The sequence below is a fragment of the Caloenas nicobarica genome, chromosome 18 (genome assembly GCF_036013445.1).
Source record: "Caloenas nicobarica isolate bCalNic1 chromosome 18, bCalNic1.hap1, whole genome shotgun sequence".
NCBI lineage: Eukaryota > Metazoa > Chordata > Aves > Columbiformes > Columbidae > Caloenas > Caloenas nicobarica.
In genome coordinates, this window is record NC_088262.1 from 3,010,098 (window position 1) to 3,024,223 (window position 14,126).

Consider the following 14,126-nt stretch of genomic DNA (forward strand, 5'->3'; position numbering starts at 1 on the left):
TAAAGTTCTAGACCTCGTTCTAGGTCGCTTGAAAGTTCTAGATCACGTGCTAGAGCGGGTTCTCGGTCGCTTGAAAGTTCTAGAGCGGGTTCCAGGTCACCTGAAAGTTCTAGAGTGGGTTCTAGGTCACGTTCTAGAGTGGGTTCTAGGTCACGTTCTGGAGCGGGTTCTAGCTCACTCGAAGGTTCTAGGCTGGTTTCCAGAGAGCAACATATGGTTCTGGAGAGGGACTGTGTTCTGAGAGGGGGAGGTCCTAGAATCCAGTTCAGGGAGCACTCCTGTTTTGTTATCTCATCAGGATTTGTCGTACTTCCTCATGCTAAAAGTCTCCCTAAGGAGTTTTGTTTCCTATTTTGGTTTTTGTGTTGTTTTCATGCACGCTTTTTTTTGGTTGTTTGTGGCTTTTTTTGACTTGAAGGCCCATAGGATGGAGATCCTAGCATCCCATAAAATGCAGATTGTGTCACAAGTTCTAGCACACTGCCTCATGCTGCCTCTATCGCCATTATTTACTCTGCAGACAAAATCGGAAAATGAACACTTGCCAAGCTCCTACTTGCCCCTGTCCTTCACAGCAAATGATTGTTACGCTCCTGCTCCCAGGATTCTTGGTGGCCTGGCTAAGAGCCTTGTCCGACACTTGTCCAGTTGACTTTGGTGCCTGCTCCTGCACCCAGAAGCACTTCAGCCAGGGCATGCGTGTCCATCCATGCCGCTCACAGAGGGCTCCACAATTCTCAAGTATGCTCAAGTACTTGCACCTGCAATTGCCAATGGGGTGCTGACCCCAAAGCTGGAGAACAAACAGCTGAAATCTCACTGGCAAGACTGAAATCTGCTGCATCCCTTGTCTGCTCACTCCTCGTGCACAAGGATGTCCCAACAGCCATTGCTGCCGCTGGCAGAGCCCTTTGGCAACCTTGCCTCAAGTCCCAGGGCTGGAAAGGCATGAAGATGAGGTTACTCCTTATTGCTGCACTCCAGTGATAAATTTGTGATTGCTCGACGTAGTTTGAAGCGCCGGAAGCACTTTACTGGGCTGACGCTGCTGCTTTTGGACTTGTACAGTGTTGGGTTAATGGTTGGACTCTGATCTTGAGGGTCTCTTCCAATCGAAATGATTCTATTATTCCATTCTATGACCTGAGATGTCGGAGGGCTGGCACTAATGAATTTCCAGGCCTGTATTCCCTCGCCGAGGCGTGGAGGTGTTCTAGTTTCCTTTTGCCTTAAACTCACAGTACAAAACCAGAGAGCATTCTGAAGCTGCTTCCTCCTCTCCACCTTCGCATTTCCTGCAGAGAAAACCCAGAGAATCTCTCGCACAGTTTTACTGCGACCCAAATATTGTGAAACAGTCTGTTCCTCAGATAAACTCATCAAAACTCTCTCTCTAAAATCCTGCGCTATATTTCTTTATTGAGAATGTTAAATTATGAAGCCTTGGGCGCAAATTATTTTCTATGAGAGTTTGAATCTGCAGCGAGCAGCTCTGCAAGGGACGATTTTTGAAGTGTTGACATAAAAGCGCAGTGTGGAGCCACAGATCTTCTCGCCCTTTTTTGCCCTGTCCCACCTTTTTGCCTTTTCCCTCGGTGCAGGTGCAGAGATCCACAGTTCTATTCAAGGCCGAGGCAGCCAGCCACCCTAACAGGGAGCTCAGAAAAGGCAAGCTGCTTCTCTTCTCTCATCAAGCTTGAAATAAAGTTTTCAAGATTCCCTTCGTCATTATTTTTCTACTTTCTATTAGGCCAGATGCCACAGATTTCCCTTGGGAGCAGCATCTGGCCTTGTTTATATATATAATATATGTACGTGCTGCCTCGGGTTGTCATGTTGTTGGCAAGCTGGAGGGAGTTCAGACCTGGTCAGGGTCTGATGCGAGTTCTCCAAGGCAAGCGCGGTGCTGCAGGAACGCGCTTTACACTTTCGGAACATCGAACCTGTCAGCAGCATTTCACCACTTTGTGATCCAGCAGAGCAATCCTTGCTCCTTTCCGTCCCAGGATGACTCCGTCCGTCCCGATAAAGGATTTCTCCGGGTAAACAAGAACGCTCTTAAATTGCCTTCACCGCCTGTGGCACGTTGCCATAATACTATCAGAAGGCCCAGCCAACATGAGATTTATTTACTGCTGTTCTTTGGTTTTCCCGAATGACGGATAAGAGGATCAATAATAAAAAAGCTGTTTGGGATATTCATCCACATTAAAAACTTCATCGAAAAGTGCGTGTGTCTAAAAGCATCTGAGAATCCGTGCTCTTTGGCTCTGTCAGAGACGTCTGTTGGTATCGCCTAATAAATCGACAGCTTCAACCTAGATAGATCCTATGATCTCTATTAACCCGTGGATATTATCTGTCAAATTCTTTCTGGGCAGAAGTCCAGCCTGTTCCAGATGAATAAATCCACCTTCTTTGTGATTCAGCTCCTGCACAGTGTAATCAAAAAGTAGACACTGATCTCCCTTATGCTCTAGACCAAAACCTTCACCAGTCAGCCCGAGTCTTGTCATCACCTTCATTTGGGGCTTTTTAATGGGATTTTATCAACGTTTTTTATAAGTGACTTGAATCAATTTATATACAATTAACAAAATCACAAGGTTAGGAATTGGATACAAATCTTTATTAATGAACACAAATAGTTGGCTATAACTTTTCCTCATGTATTTTTAATCTGGTGTTCTTAGCAAATTTACTCCAGGAGGAGGAATTCCTCCCTTCACTGTTGACTGTCAAGTCTGAAAAAGCTAAAACTGTAGTCTTGGAACAGAACATTTCACGAAATGTTGGATCCAGAGAGAGTGCCATTGATGTCTACAAGCTGATTTTTAGGAGACTTCTGGAATATTTAAACACAATTGGGTGAGTTGAGGGCTAATACAGTCGGGAAGATTGTTTTGTCTTGAGCCGGACGTTTTGCTGGAAAATCACGGTGCTGTTGAGGCTTCCCCAGACACTTCTGTCGATGTGGCCTCTGTCTGATGCTCACGACATCGCATTATTCCGCGTCTGGATCCTCTTAACAGACTCATAGCACACCACAAAGGATGGTTCTTTTATAGTGTGGACCATTAGAGAGCAGGGAGATATCAATAAACTAATTTTCCTTTGTGACAGCCTCTATTCTCCAGCAATAAATCCAGGGTGAAGCCTTTCTAAGAGGAAGGAGATTTTGAAGGGGCCAGTATCAATAACCGGAATCAGATTTTCAGAAGGGCTCAAATTCTATTTAGGCAACTAAATGAAGGCCATGCTTTTAAAAGTACTCACTTTATTAAAGTAAATTTTTGGTGTATTGGGTTCTTTGGAAAATGTAGCTATCGATTTTGGTTTCCAGGAGGCCACTCGGCTACTTTGACAATCTCCACATGTGTGTATATCCCTAAAACTTTTTATTTGATTCTAGTGCTGTAACCTGCATCATCATCTAGTGAGGCTTTTCTTGGAGTCTTGCATTTCTTTTTTAATTTCATGTAAAAATAACAAAAATAAATATCAGGCGTTGATGTCCTTTACTCATTGCACATGGCGACACAAAGATGCTGCCAGCATTTTGGCAACAGAACGAAATAAAATTGTAATCATTCCAACATTGCCAGAACTGATACCAGTGACATTCTCATAAATTGAAGTTTTGAAAAGAGAAGATATCCAGATGTTTTGGTGAGAACAGGTCATGACCATTCTGCAGAGTGCACAATATTTATTATACCATTTGAAAAAGAGCAGAAAGCACATGTATGCTTGCTACACATCTCGTTTGTTTATTTTTGTTGGGTATTTTTAGAAAAACGATCTCATTTTCTCTGTTATGTCTCCTAATATGTGGCCATTACTGAGAGGGTCATTCTGTTTTCCACAGACATCACAGTATAGTCAAGTCGAATATTAGTCCACTGTACCAGTTGGCTTAACCACTGTTGCAACCTTGTTAAAGCCGCTGCCCGGCTCTTATCTCACAGCCACGGCATCATCCAGCTGGAACAAAATCCACCGGCACTTGCATATGGGATGCCCTGGTTTATTTATTTTTCCTTAGAGCATTGTGGGTGAGATGTCTGATTTTTTTTAAAAAAAAAAGTTGTCTGGAGTAAAACTGTGCTAACATGTAATTAATGTAGCATTTTATTTTCTTGCAAATAGCAATTTGGGGCTATTCAGGTCACCGTATCTTGTGCAACTGAATGGCAGCATGAGACTTATTTAACGCAACCTAAGGAGATGTTCCCTTGTTATGATATGTATTAGTCTGCTAATCTTTTCAGTCTTTAATCCACAATACGGGATTAAAACCCCAAAAATAGTCTCTACTGTCGTTAAAGGACAGTTTCTGGGGTTTTTTTTGAAAATGCAAATTCTATCGGGGAGTTGAATGAACGTTAAATGCTGACAAACAGAATCCTCCCTTGTGTTACGTCTCCGGGACCCAGAGGACTTACACACTTCATTTTTCAGTGAACTGTCACTTTGGGTTTTGAAACCTTTTTTTGAAATTAATGTCAGCTTGTTTCGTGCGTCAGTGTTTTCTCTTTTCAGTTCTTCTAAATTAAACAAATATTTTAAAGCTGTGTTTGTCCAGCCAAACTCTTGTCATTTCAATTATTAGTGTTTCCATAAGTGTAAACACTTGTCTAGAGCACAGACGGGCATGGTGTAATTGGAAATCATACCGCTGAAAACGGTGTTCTGCTTTCTCTACATCAACATGTCATAATATAATGGTGGCACAGAAAAATAAAGGAGTATCCTGTATATTCCAGCTGATATGATTTTTTTTCCTCTCACATTAATTTGCTAGAATAAAACAAATGCAACATGAAAGATACTATTTCTTGCACCTGTGATAAATGATATTCAGCTGTCAAAAATGATAAACTGAAGTGCAATATATATAATACTTAGTTACACCGTATCTTCACATATAGGTTGCATATAGACATGCATTCAGAATTCCTTTTATCTGCAAACTTAAACCCTATGCCTGCAGCTTTTAATGAGGAAAAATAAAAAGGAAAAATAGTTTTTGGAGGGTAACATTTTGTCAGCTGGCAGTGATAGAGTAAATATTTTTCTTTAACTAAAGCAGCAAACAAAGGCCATAGAAGTGGTGGCACCGGCTCAGGCAGAGGAATTTGTCTCCAACAGTGAGCACAGGGGCACACCTGGGATGCCAGACCAGGGCAGGCAGATGGGATACGTTCTGCTAAGAATTTCTCACTTTCCGAGCATTTTCCATGTAGGGAATTTTCTGAGCCAGCCGTGGTCTGTGTTCTTCTGGGCAAGGAATTTCAGGGGCCAGTTGTCCACTGCAAAACCCACCTGCTTTGTTTCCTACAAACCTGCGTGCCATGTTTCTCTAAATAAATTATAGAGGCGCTCTTGTTTAGTTGGTACAAAAGAGGTTTGTTCTTTTTTTCCACACTGTTTGAGTGCTTTGTTTGTATTTCCAGTCTTTCTGCCTTTTTTGTGTGTACAGTTGAAGCCTGAAAATTTGCCTACACAAGGGAATTGTTCTGATGTACTCAAAAGAATGTGAATTGCTTTTTGGAAGAGATATTCAAAATTTTCCAGACTGATTGCCGGTGGGAAGGGCAAAATCTGCAAAACAACAATGACAGCAAATACTCCAGCTGAGGCATAAATTTTTATTTATACAATCTAGAAAGAGACAAAACCCAAGAAACATCCCAAAGGGCCCCCGTCACATTTCCACGTGTAACAGCATCGAGCTCTGATTCGGCTCTGTAACTCGGAGATGTTTTCACATGCTGCTAACACACCCGAATATGAGAAAACAAAATAATAGCTTGTCACTCTGTATTCTGATGAGAACACTGATAGGAAAAAAAAAGTATTTTACACTCAACATTCTGTATATCATCAGCCATTTATTTCCAATTCTACGGGGAGCTGCTGCGAGGATAATTCCCAGGCTACCTGCGTGAGGAACGGGTTCTGTTCCACTCGCAAGGAAACACAGGTTGAAGTAATGGCATCATTTCCACGGTGCAAAGGGAAGGTAGGATTTTGCTGACTTATCAGTGAACTGCAGTTTCGTCCCTGGCAAATGATACGCCATTCTTTCCCCCAGAATTTTTCAGAAATGCTTTTTTTTTCCTGTGACATTTAATCTCACATAGGACTCTTTTTCTGTGCTTAATCTTCTTTTTGACTGTGTTTTAATACATGCATTCGAACTTTCCCGTTAGTACTAGCATGTGTAAACAACCTGTCACATGGAATATTTTAATAATAAAGTCTGTTTAATGACCCAGTGTTTCCCAACCTACAATCTGAGTAACTTTGAGGCGAAAAGGTCAGAGGAGAGAATCGGTGTAAATACAGAGACACGGGTAGAGTTGTGCAGACTGTAAATGCACAGACACAGAAAGATGCAGAAACCGGTGTCGATCTAGAGAGACAAAATATTTCTACCTCCTTCTCACCACTCTAACAGAAACACAAATGCTCACACAAATGTATTTATTTATGTTACCACATCCTACCTTTTTCTAATTTTTGGAAACGTTTAGGGTGCATTGTTGCCAAACCGGGTAAGAACAATAAACAGTTTTGTTGATGTATGGGTAGTAGGATCTGGAAAACCAATAGGAATAGTGGACACTATCTCATCATTAATAGCTACTGGTCAAAACATGACAAACTTATGAATGGGAACTTCAACACTAAACTTCACAGGTGATTTCAGACAGAGACAAAGAATGTGTTGCATGGAAAAAGAAATTTTACTCTGAAGTCTCTGTATTAGTGGAAACTGATAACTGCTTTTGACTTAATAACGGCAAGTAATTATTCCACAATAGTTGCTGGTGGAAATGTCTGTGTGAAGCTGAGTGTGTGGAAATTCCTTTGGAAAATGAGACAGGGTGAAGCGAATTGTTTTTAGACGGCGGGTTTGCAATGATCGAGTCATCCTTCCAAAAAGGGATTTGGAAAGTAGCTACTTGTTCTGATAACTCTCCAGAAGAGGAAGTGGTTGTAATTTGCTTTGAAATGTGAGGAGAAATTAGGTCGTGAACTTCCTTATAGGTCTCAAGCAGGAAGTGATTCCTATTTGTTGAATATTTCTTATAAGCAGGAAATAATAAAATAGAGAGCCAGAATTGCCAGAGGAGCTGATGAAGGTGTTCTCCTTGGCTTCGAGTTGAACTGATGCAGACACAGCACATCTAAATAGAGACAGAACAATCCAGGCACTTTTCCTTTAGGAAGGAGATACTTTTTTTTATTGCTTTTTGATCCAAAAATGATTCAGGCAGTAGCACGTTGATCCAGCAGATGAGTAAAAGGAGAAGGCATTTCAAAGGCTGCAGAATGACTCTAAGAAACCTCTTTCAAAAGGAACACAGATGCTTTCACTTACAGACCTCGGGTGGTATTGATGCAAACATAGAAAGGACTTGAGATGTTGTGCTTGTTACAGCAATAATTGAATTTTTTAAAAAAACCCAAACACCTCATAAACCATCCAATGGCAGCTTCTATCAGGGACAAGCTCTCTAGGGTATTATCCAAATATTCATACAGGAGTAAACTTTCTTCCCAGAACACCCTGTAAATGGCACTTTGGAGTCAGGAATTCTGGAGCTGCTTGCCAGGAGGTTGGAAAAGCTGGTGCTCTGGTTTAATAAACACGTATATGCCCGAACACAAAAATGATAATGCTGACTCCTTGTCCAGATGGCCTGAATCAGAAATAAGTGGCGAACATGGCCCTAAGGAGAAGAGCAAACCCTGGGCTGCTGATGGGAACGTAGAAATCTTCCTCTGGTGATTTGCGGAGCAAGGATGAGTTCCCGTATTGCCCTGAGTGCAGAGCAGGAAAAAACGGGTGTCCAAGCAATTAAAAACCTCCCAGCAAGAGGATGCTGATGTTATGATAGCATATACCAAAAGTGTCTGGTGAATGGAACATCGTATCTCCTCACAGCATCACTGTGAGAGTGTTCCGGTCATAGAGACAAATCTTGATGTTTGAAGGTGAATATATACGTATATGGAAAAGCATTGTGTAAGTGGTGTGTATCCAAAATACAGCAGTAAGACGAGTTACATACAGTAAGGGAAGGTTGTGTTATAATGGTTTGCTGTGCACATCTAATAGATTATTTTTTTTCTTCTTGCCTAATGTGTAAATTCACAACGTACAAATATTTATTAGGTTTGAGATAAAATAGTTGCTTTACAGAGTAGAGTGTTCCTAACGCGATCGTGTGGTGTCACAACTGGTGTCATTTGGCCTAACAAGGCGATCGGCAGGTGCTCGAACTGACAGCCTGGGGCACTCGCCGATGTTTTATGGAATTAATCTTGACCAGAGTCACCCTCAGGAAAGAAATGTGAATCCAAAATGATTCAGCAGGTTTGAGACTTCAAGGCACAACCAAATATACAGATTGCCCCAAATCTGATGTAATGTGAGTTGCGTCTGATTCAGCCCAGTTCTCCAGTTTCAGTAGCTGTGTTTGTAATGCAGCGCTACAGGAACAGAAACAAATACGTTCCGTATTTCTTGATGGAACACTTAGAGTACAAAATGTTTCTTAGTGCTCCTCATGCTTTGGCATAAGTTAATTAAGGCAAGAAACATCTATTCCCGCTGAGAGGAAGAAGGGATTTGGAACATGTAGAATAGGTAGAAACCAAATTCAAAACCGTTACACTTTTTTGCATTTGGGGTCAAATTTGAAAATAGCTGCTTGCAAAATAAAAGTCTGTGAAGGAAGGGCATATGGTAACAGTTTCTAGGGCATGTGGCTTGGTTCTGTAAGTTTAGAAAAAGAGCAGGGCTGTCCTCATCATCGGTTATTTGATGCAATGCCAGGAACACACCAGTTCAGCCAGGCTGCACCCAGAAACCCAGGGCTTAAAATCAAGAATAAGATAGCGTGTAACAAGTTATTTCTGTTCTGTGGTAAATGTCTGTGTGCACTTTCCCATCAGCAAATAAGACTTAGAGTTAATTAGCTTTCATTATTGTGAAATAAAACATATTACACAAGCTTACACAGACTTATGAGTATGGAGATACATTGGGGCAGGGGATCTTTTGATAAGCAACCATTTCCTATATATGAAAATTTGTAGCCATGGGAATAACATTTATTAAAAAGATGATTAGGATTTGGTTTTCTTTTTGTTTAGCACATATATTGGTTTTATGCACACACAGTCATGCTTTAGTGGTTTTCTGAACGTATGGAGATGCTGTATACATTGCAATATGAGAGGATGTATGTTTGCCATAGGCAGATAATGTGTCTGTGTCCAGGGACTTGAGACTATTTTGTGTGTAATGTGAATAAATGAAGATGAACAGATCTGTTATTTTATCGAACACTTTATTGTCGGTGTGCTGCATGAAGGCATACTAAAGCCTTTTGTGTACGTGCTGGATGCATGAACTAGTGAAAGAGACTTGCTGTTTCCTACACTTTCTGCTGAGGATATTTGCGTTGTACGGTAAGTTACAGACATGACACGCTGCAGTGTGGCAGTACAGCGAGGTCTCTGGTATCTGACGCGTGTCCAGCCGGCGTTGCGTGATGCAGAGGTGCTGGGTATGGCCTCGGGCAGCACTTCTGTGTGTGCTGGTGGCTTTCTGGGCTGCAGGAAGGGGAAGGGTTGGTGCAGGAGCCTGCACCTGTGTTTGTTGTGGCGGTGGAGCCGCACATCTCGGGGCAGGCACAGGAAACCCGCGCTGCGAAGGCGGCCGGGTGGAGGTTGGCCCTGCTCGGTGCCATAGCGGTGCGTGTGGCACGTTTGGCAGCTGTGGCGGGGACGGGGAGGCAGAGCCCGAGGCCAGCCGGGCCTGCTGCTGCCGGGGCCCGACTGGGAGAGGAGGTGACGGTTCCCACGGCCCAGCGCTGCGGGAGCTGCCCTCTGGGTGCCAAGGGAAGCAGCTGCCGGGCGTGAGGGACAGAAGGAAGGGAGCCGGGGCGTGTGTGTGAGACAGGGAGACGAGCCGCTCTGTGTGCGAGGGGAGCCGGTGTGTATGAGGGGAGCCGGTCCCCGGGAGAGCAGCGCCCGTTGCCCGCGTGTGGGAGCAGCCGCCGTGCGCGGGCAGGCCGGGCACCGCCTGTGCGAGGGGCGGGGGCCGCTGACGGGAGGCGGCAGGTGCTCACGCCCGCCCCGCCATCCTCCCTCCGCCGGGGGGCGGCCCCGCGCCGGGCCTGCCCCGCCCCGCCCCGCCCGCGGCCGGGGGCTCGCACACCCCGCGGGCGGAGCAGCCGGCGCGGGGCCGGGATCCTCCTCCCGCTCCGACGTCAGGCGCGGGAGCGGGGGGCAGCGCCCAGCGCCGCCGTTGCCAGAGACTCGGCGGCCGCCGGACGGGGCGGACGTCGGGGCGGTGACTCGCGGCGCTGAGTCCCGGCGGTGAGTCCCGGCGCGGCTCCCGGCACAGGGGCGGAGAGGAGGGCGCTATGGCCGACGTGTTCGCGGGCTCCGAGCCCGGCGCGGCCCCGGACGCGGCGCGGCGCTTCGCTCGCAAGGGGGCCCTGAGGCAGAAGAACGTGCACGAGGTGAAGGAGCACAAATTCATCGCGCGCTTCTTCAAGCAGCCCACCTTCTGCAGCCACTGCACCGACTTCATCTGGTGAGAGACCCCGGCAGCGCCTTTTGCCCCGTCCCCTCCGCCCGGGCCCGCTCGGCCGCGGGGGATCCCCTGTCCGGGGGCGGCCCCGCCCGGCTCCCGCCGCTTCCCCGTTTCGGCAGGTGGCCGCCCCCGGGGTCGGGCAGCTGAGCCCCGCTGGGGCACGGCCGTGTCCCCTCGCTGCCCCCGGCTCTGTCGCATCTCCCTCCAGGGGGGCGGTTTGCGGCCGCGGTGCCCTGAGGGGCCCGGGCGGGGGGAGCCGCTGAACTTGAGCTGCTCGGAGCGGGGTAGAGATGAGCAGGGTCTGAACACCCATCGCCTCCCAAACCATCCAGATTTGTTTCCTCACCCCCCGTCCCCCCGCCCCGGCTCCTGCTCGCCGGGTTCCCCCGCGGAGCCCCCGGCGCGGTGCCGCCCACCCGGCCCGGGGGAGCCCGGCCGGCGCCCCAGCTGCTGCCGCAGGAACCCGGGGGTTTTCTGTTTCAGACCGGGGGTGTTGCTGTGCGGCACAACTTCTGCAGCCCTGCCCTTAACTTTGCGATCGGTGCCTGCTTTATTTCCTCCTGCTTGCGGAGGGAGGGCAGGGAGACGGGGAACGCACGGTGAACCCGTACGCGTTTAGGAAAGGGAGGGTTATTTTTTAAAAGAAGGGTTCCTGCTGCAGGGAGGGGAGGAAAACTTCATACCAACACCCTCATTACTAAGCTGTTGGGAGGAAAAATACACCTACCAGTTCCTGCCGTGCCCTCGTCTGGGCAGGGTTGCAGCACTGCTGAAGGCCGAGCCGCTCGGTGCTCTGCTGCTGACGGGTTAGTGCTGCCCAGCACCCTGCCCAGCACCCAACACACTATCCAGCACCCTCTGCCCAGCACCCTGCCCAGCACCCAACACACTATCCAGCACCCTCTGCCCAGCACCCAGCCCAGAACCCTTCCCAGAACCCTTCCCAGCACCCAGCTCAGCACCCAGCACCCTCCTCTGCCCAGCACCCTCCCCAGCACCCAACACACTATCCAGCACCCTCCTCTGCCCAGCACCCAGCCCAGCACCTAGCACCCTGCCCAGCACCCAACACACTATCCAGCACCCTCTGCCCAGCACCCAGCCCAGAACCCTTCCCAGCACCCAGCTCAGCGCCCAGCACCCTGCCCAGCACCCAGCCCAGAACCCTTCCCAGCACCCAGCTCAGCACCCAGCACCCTCCTCTGCCCAGCACCCTTCCCAGCACCCAGCCCAGAACCCTGCCCAGCACCCTCCTCTGCCCAGCACCCGCCGTTCCCAGCGCTGCCCGTGGGTGCTCAGTCTGCCGGCCCCTGCCCTGTGCCCCCAGCCAGCCGAGGCAGGAGGAGCGGGGGCGTACATTGCGTTTAGGCGAATGTTTTGTACGCTCGGCGAGTGTGCAGCATAAACAACTTGGGCTTCTTCTCCTTTCCCCGAGATGTGCCTCAGCTTCAGCCTTGCTCTGCCGCTGGAGTTTTTGCTGTGCGTTTTGCTGCTAAAAATGAAAGCTGTGATTTGTTTTGGAGAAAGTTGTAAAAGATCTCGAAGGGTCTGTACCCAGCTGGTTCTGTGTCTGTCGCAGGTGTTTTGCTCTTTTCGTATATGTTTATGCATCCGGGCACAGACCTTTGCCTTCCTTCTTGAGCATTTCTCAGTTTGCATGCTGGAGAAAAGACTGTGAGTGCTCCAGAAATGACTGAAATATGTTTGCAGAGTAAGGAAGGAAATCTTGAGATGGTAGACCACAAAAGAAATAGGGAGAAACAAATCAATTTTGAGCATGTTGGTGTTTTAAAAAAATTATTTTTTCCTACTTGAAAAAGATGATGCGAGATTTGGTAATGTAGAAGTGAGAGACCTTCAGAAACTCCTTCCAAGTTAATCTAAACCAGAATTAATTGGGAGGTGTGAAAAGACACTAAAGGGTTATTGTCGGACTGTGGCTGTGCAGATAAGTAGCACAATTAGAAACTGAAGTGTAATTCTGAGATGAGATGACAGGATGGATTTGAAAGTGAAAGGACGTCCTGGGGCTGACCAGGCAGGATTCGCTTGCTCTGTTGTCTTGTCTTGCTACTGAGTCTAAGGAGGCTCTTAACATTCACCAGATGAGCATCTGACTACTGGAAAACTTGTTTTATTTCCTCATTTGAAGGCGAACAACTCTTGAATAAGCGTCAGACACCACACAAAAGTGCTTCATCTGTTTCCAAAGTGACATGTCACAATTAGTATGTTTTAAGGTATAAAGAATGGTAAATACCACCTCTCAGTGAACTGCGCCAATAAATTTGTTTCCTTAGATTACGTTAGACCAGGTAATATTTAAGGAAATCGTTTACTGCCTCCTTATCTAAACAACTTATTAAACAACTTTCACCTGTGTGCTTTTTTTCTCAAGTGCTTATTTGTTTTAAGAGCTTTTACTTAAAATACGTTCTAACTGCTCAGGCAGCGGACTGCAGCTGGTTAGTGTTGGAATTCAGCTCAAACCCTGAAGAATGGTTGTGCTTTAGAGTAGATAATCCAGGAATGTTCTTTACAAATGTTTAAATGCATGAAAAATTCTCTAAAGTCTGTTTGTGTTCTTAGTCCTGCTGTCAGCTTTCCTGCAATCGCATTTGCACACTTCTAGTATGTGCTTTTTCACTTTGAAGACGAGAGAGAACAGCAGCAAAATACAGTACAGTATAGTCACATATGCTACCAAATCAACAAAGAATTTTGTATTTCTTCTGTTTGTCTCACTTTAGGCCAACATAAAACAATAACGGGTAGAGACTCTTGTGTAGAAATTTGCAGAAATGCTCCAAGTTGTGTGATTTCAGTTTCCACCTGCAGTAACAGCGTGCTAAGGGGCTTGTCCTGTCTCTAAATAAATAAGTGGGAAAATGGTTGATATAGGTTTTTTTTTTTTAAAAAAAAAAACATTTCCACCAACTTCATAATTAAAGTTGATGTTGTTAATTGCATACAGCCTCTTGCTGGCTTCTGCAGTTCATGGCTTTGGTTCATTTGTCTTTTAGCAGAAGCAGCTCCAGCTCTGCAAATGGAAAACATTCTGCAGAGAGGGAAAGTGCAGGGAAATGTTTACAGGGAGGATACTCAAAACATTTATTTTTGTGGAAAGAGGATGTTGATACGTTTAAAGATAAACAAATAAAACCAGCAAGAGTGAAATTTGCCAGGGGTATAATATATATTGGAATTGTGGCTCCCAGGTACAACCCTGGTGTGTCACTGTGTTCATTGGTGAAGTAGGACACGCACATTAGTGGTTTGTGATGGAAATGGAGCAAGGAAGGTGGGAGAGCAATCAGTGTAAAACCCAGAGGCCTGTTGTCTTCTTTGTATAGAAACAAGCAAAACCTTTAACCTGCCTCCTTGTCATCCACATGAGCGGCGTCTGGCTGGGGTGCGGAACAGCGTCGCCACGCAATCCCGAAACCGGGCTGGAAAACTAAGTCTGGTTTGTGTTGTACGCCTTTGCTAGAACTTGGAGTATTTT

The 14,126-nt window shown here is 46.3% G+C and overlaps 1 protein-coding gene across 2 annotated transcripts in view; it reads left to right on the top strand.

Moving 5' to 3' along the window:
* The first annotated feature begins 10,184 nt into the window (after positions 1-10,184).
* The window catches only part of PRKCA (protein kinase C alpha), a 122,134-nt gene continuing 118,192 nt past the window's right edge, over positions 10,185-14,126 (top strand). For both annotated transcript variants that reach the window (XM_065647649.1, XM_065647650.1), the window contains exon 1: positions 10,185-10,621. In XM_065647649.1, the coding sequence (XP_065503721.1) occupies positions 10,449-10,621 (173 nt within the window). In that variant the 5' untranslated portion in view covers positions 10,185-10,448. The remainder of the gene's footprint in view (positions 10,622-14,126) is intronic.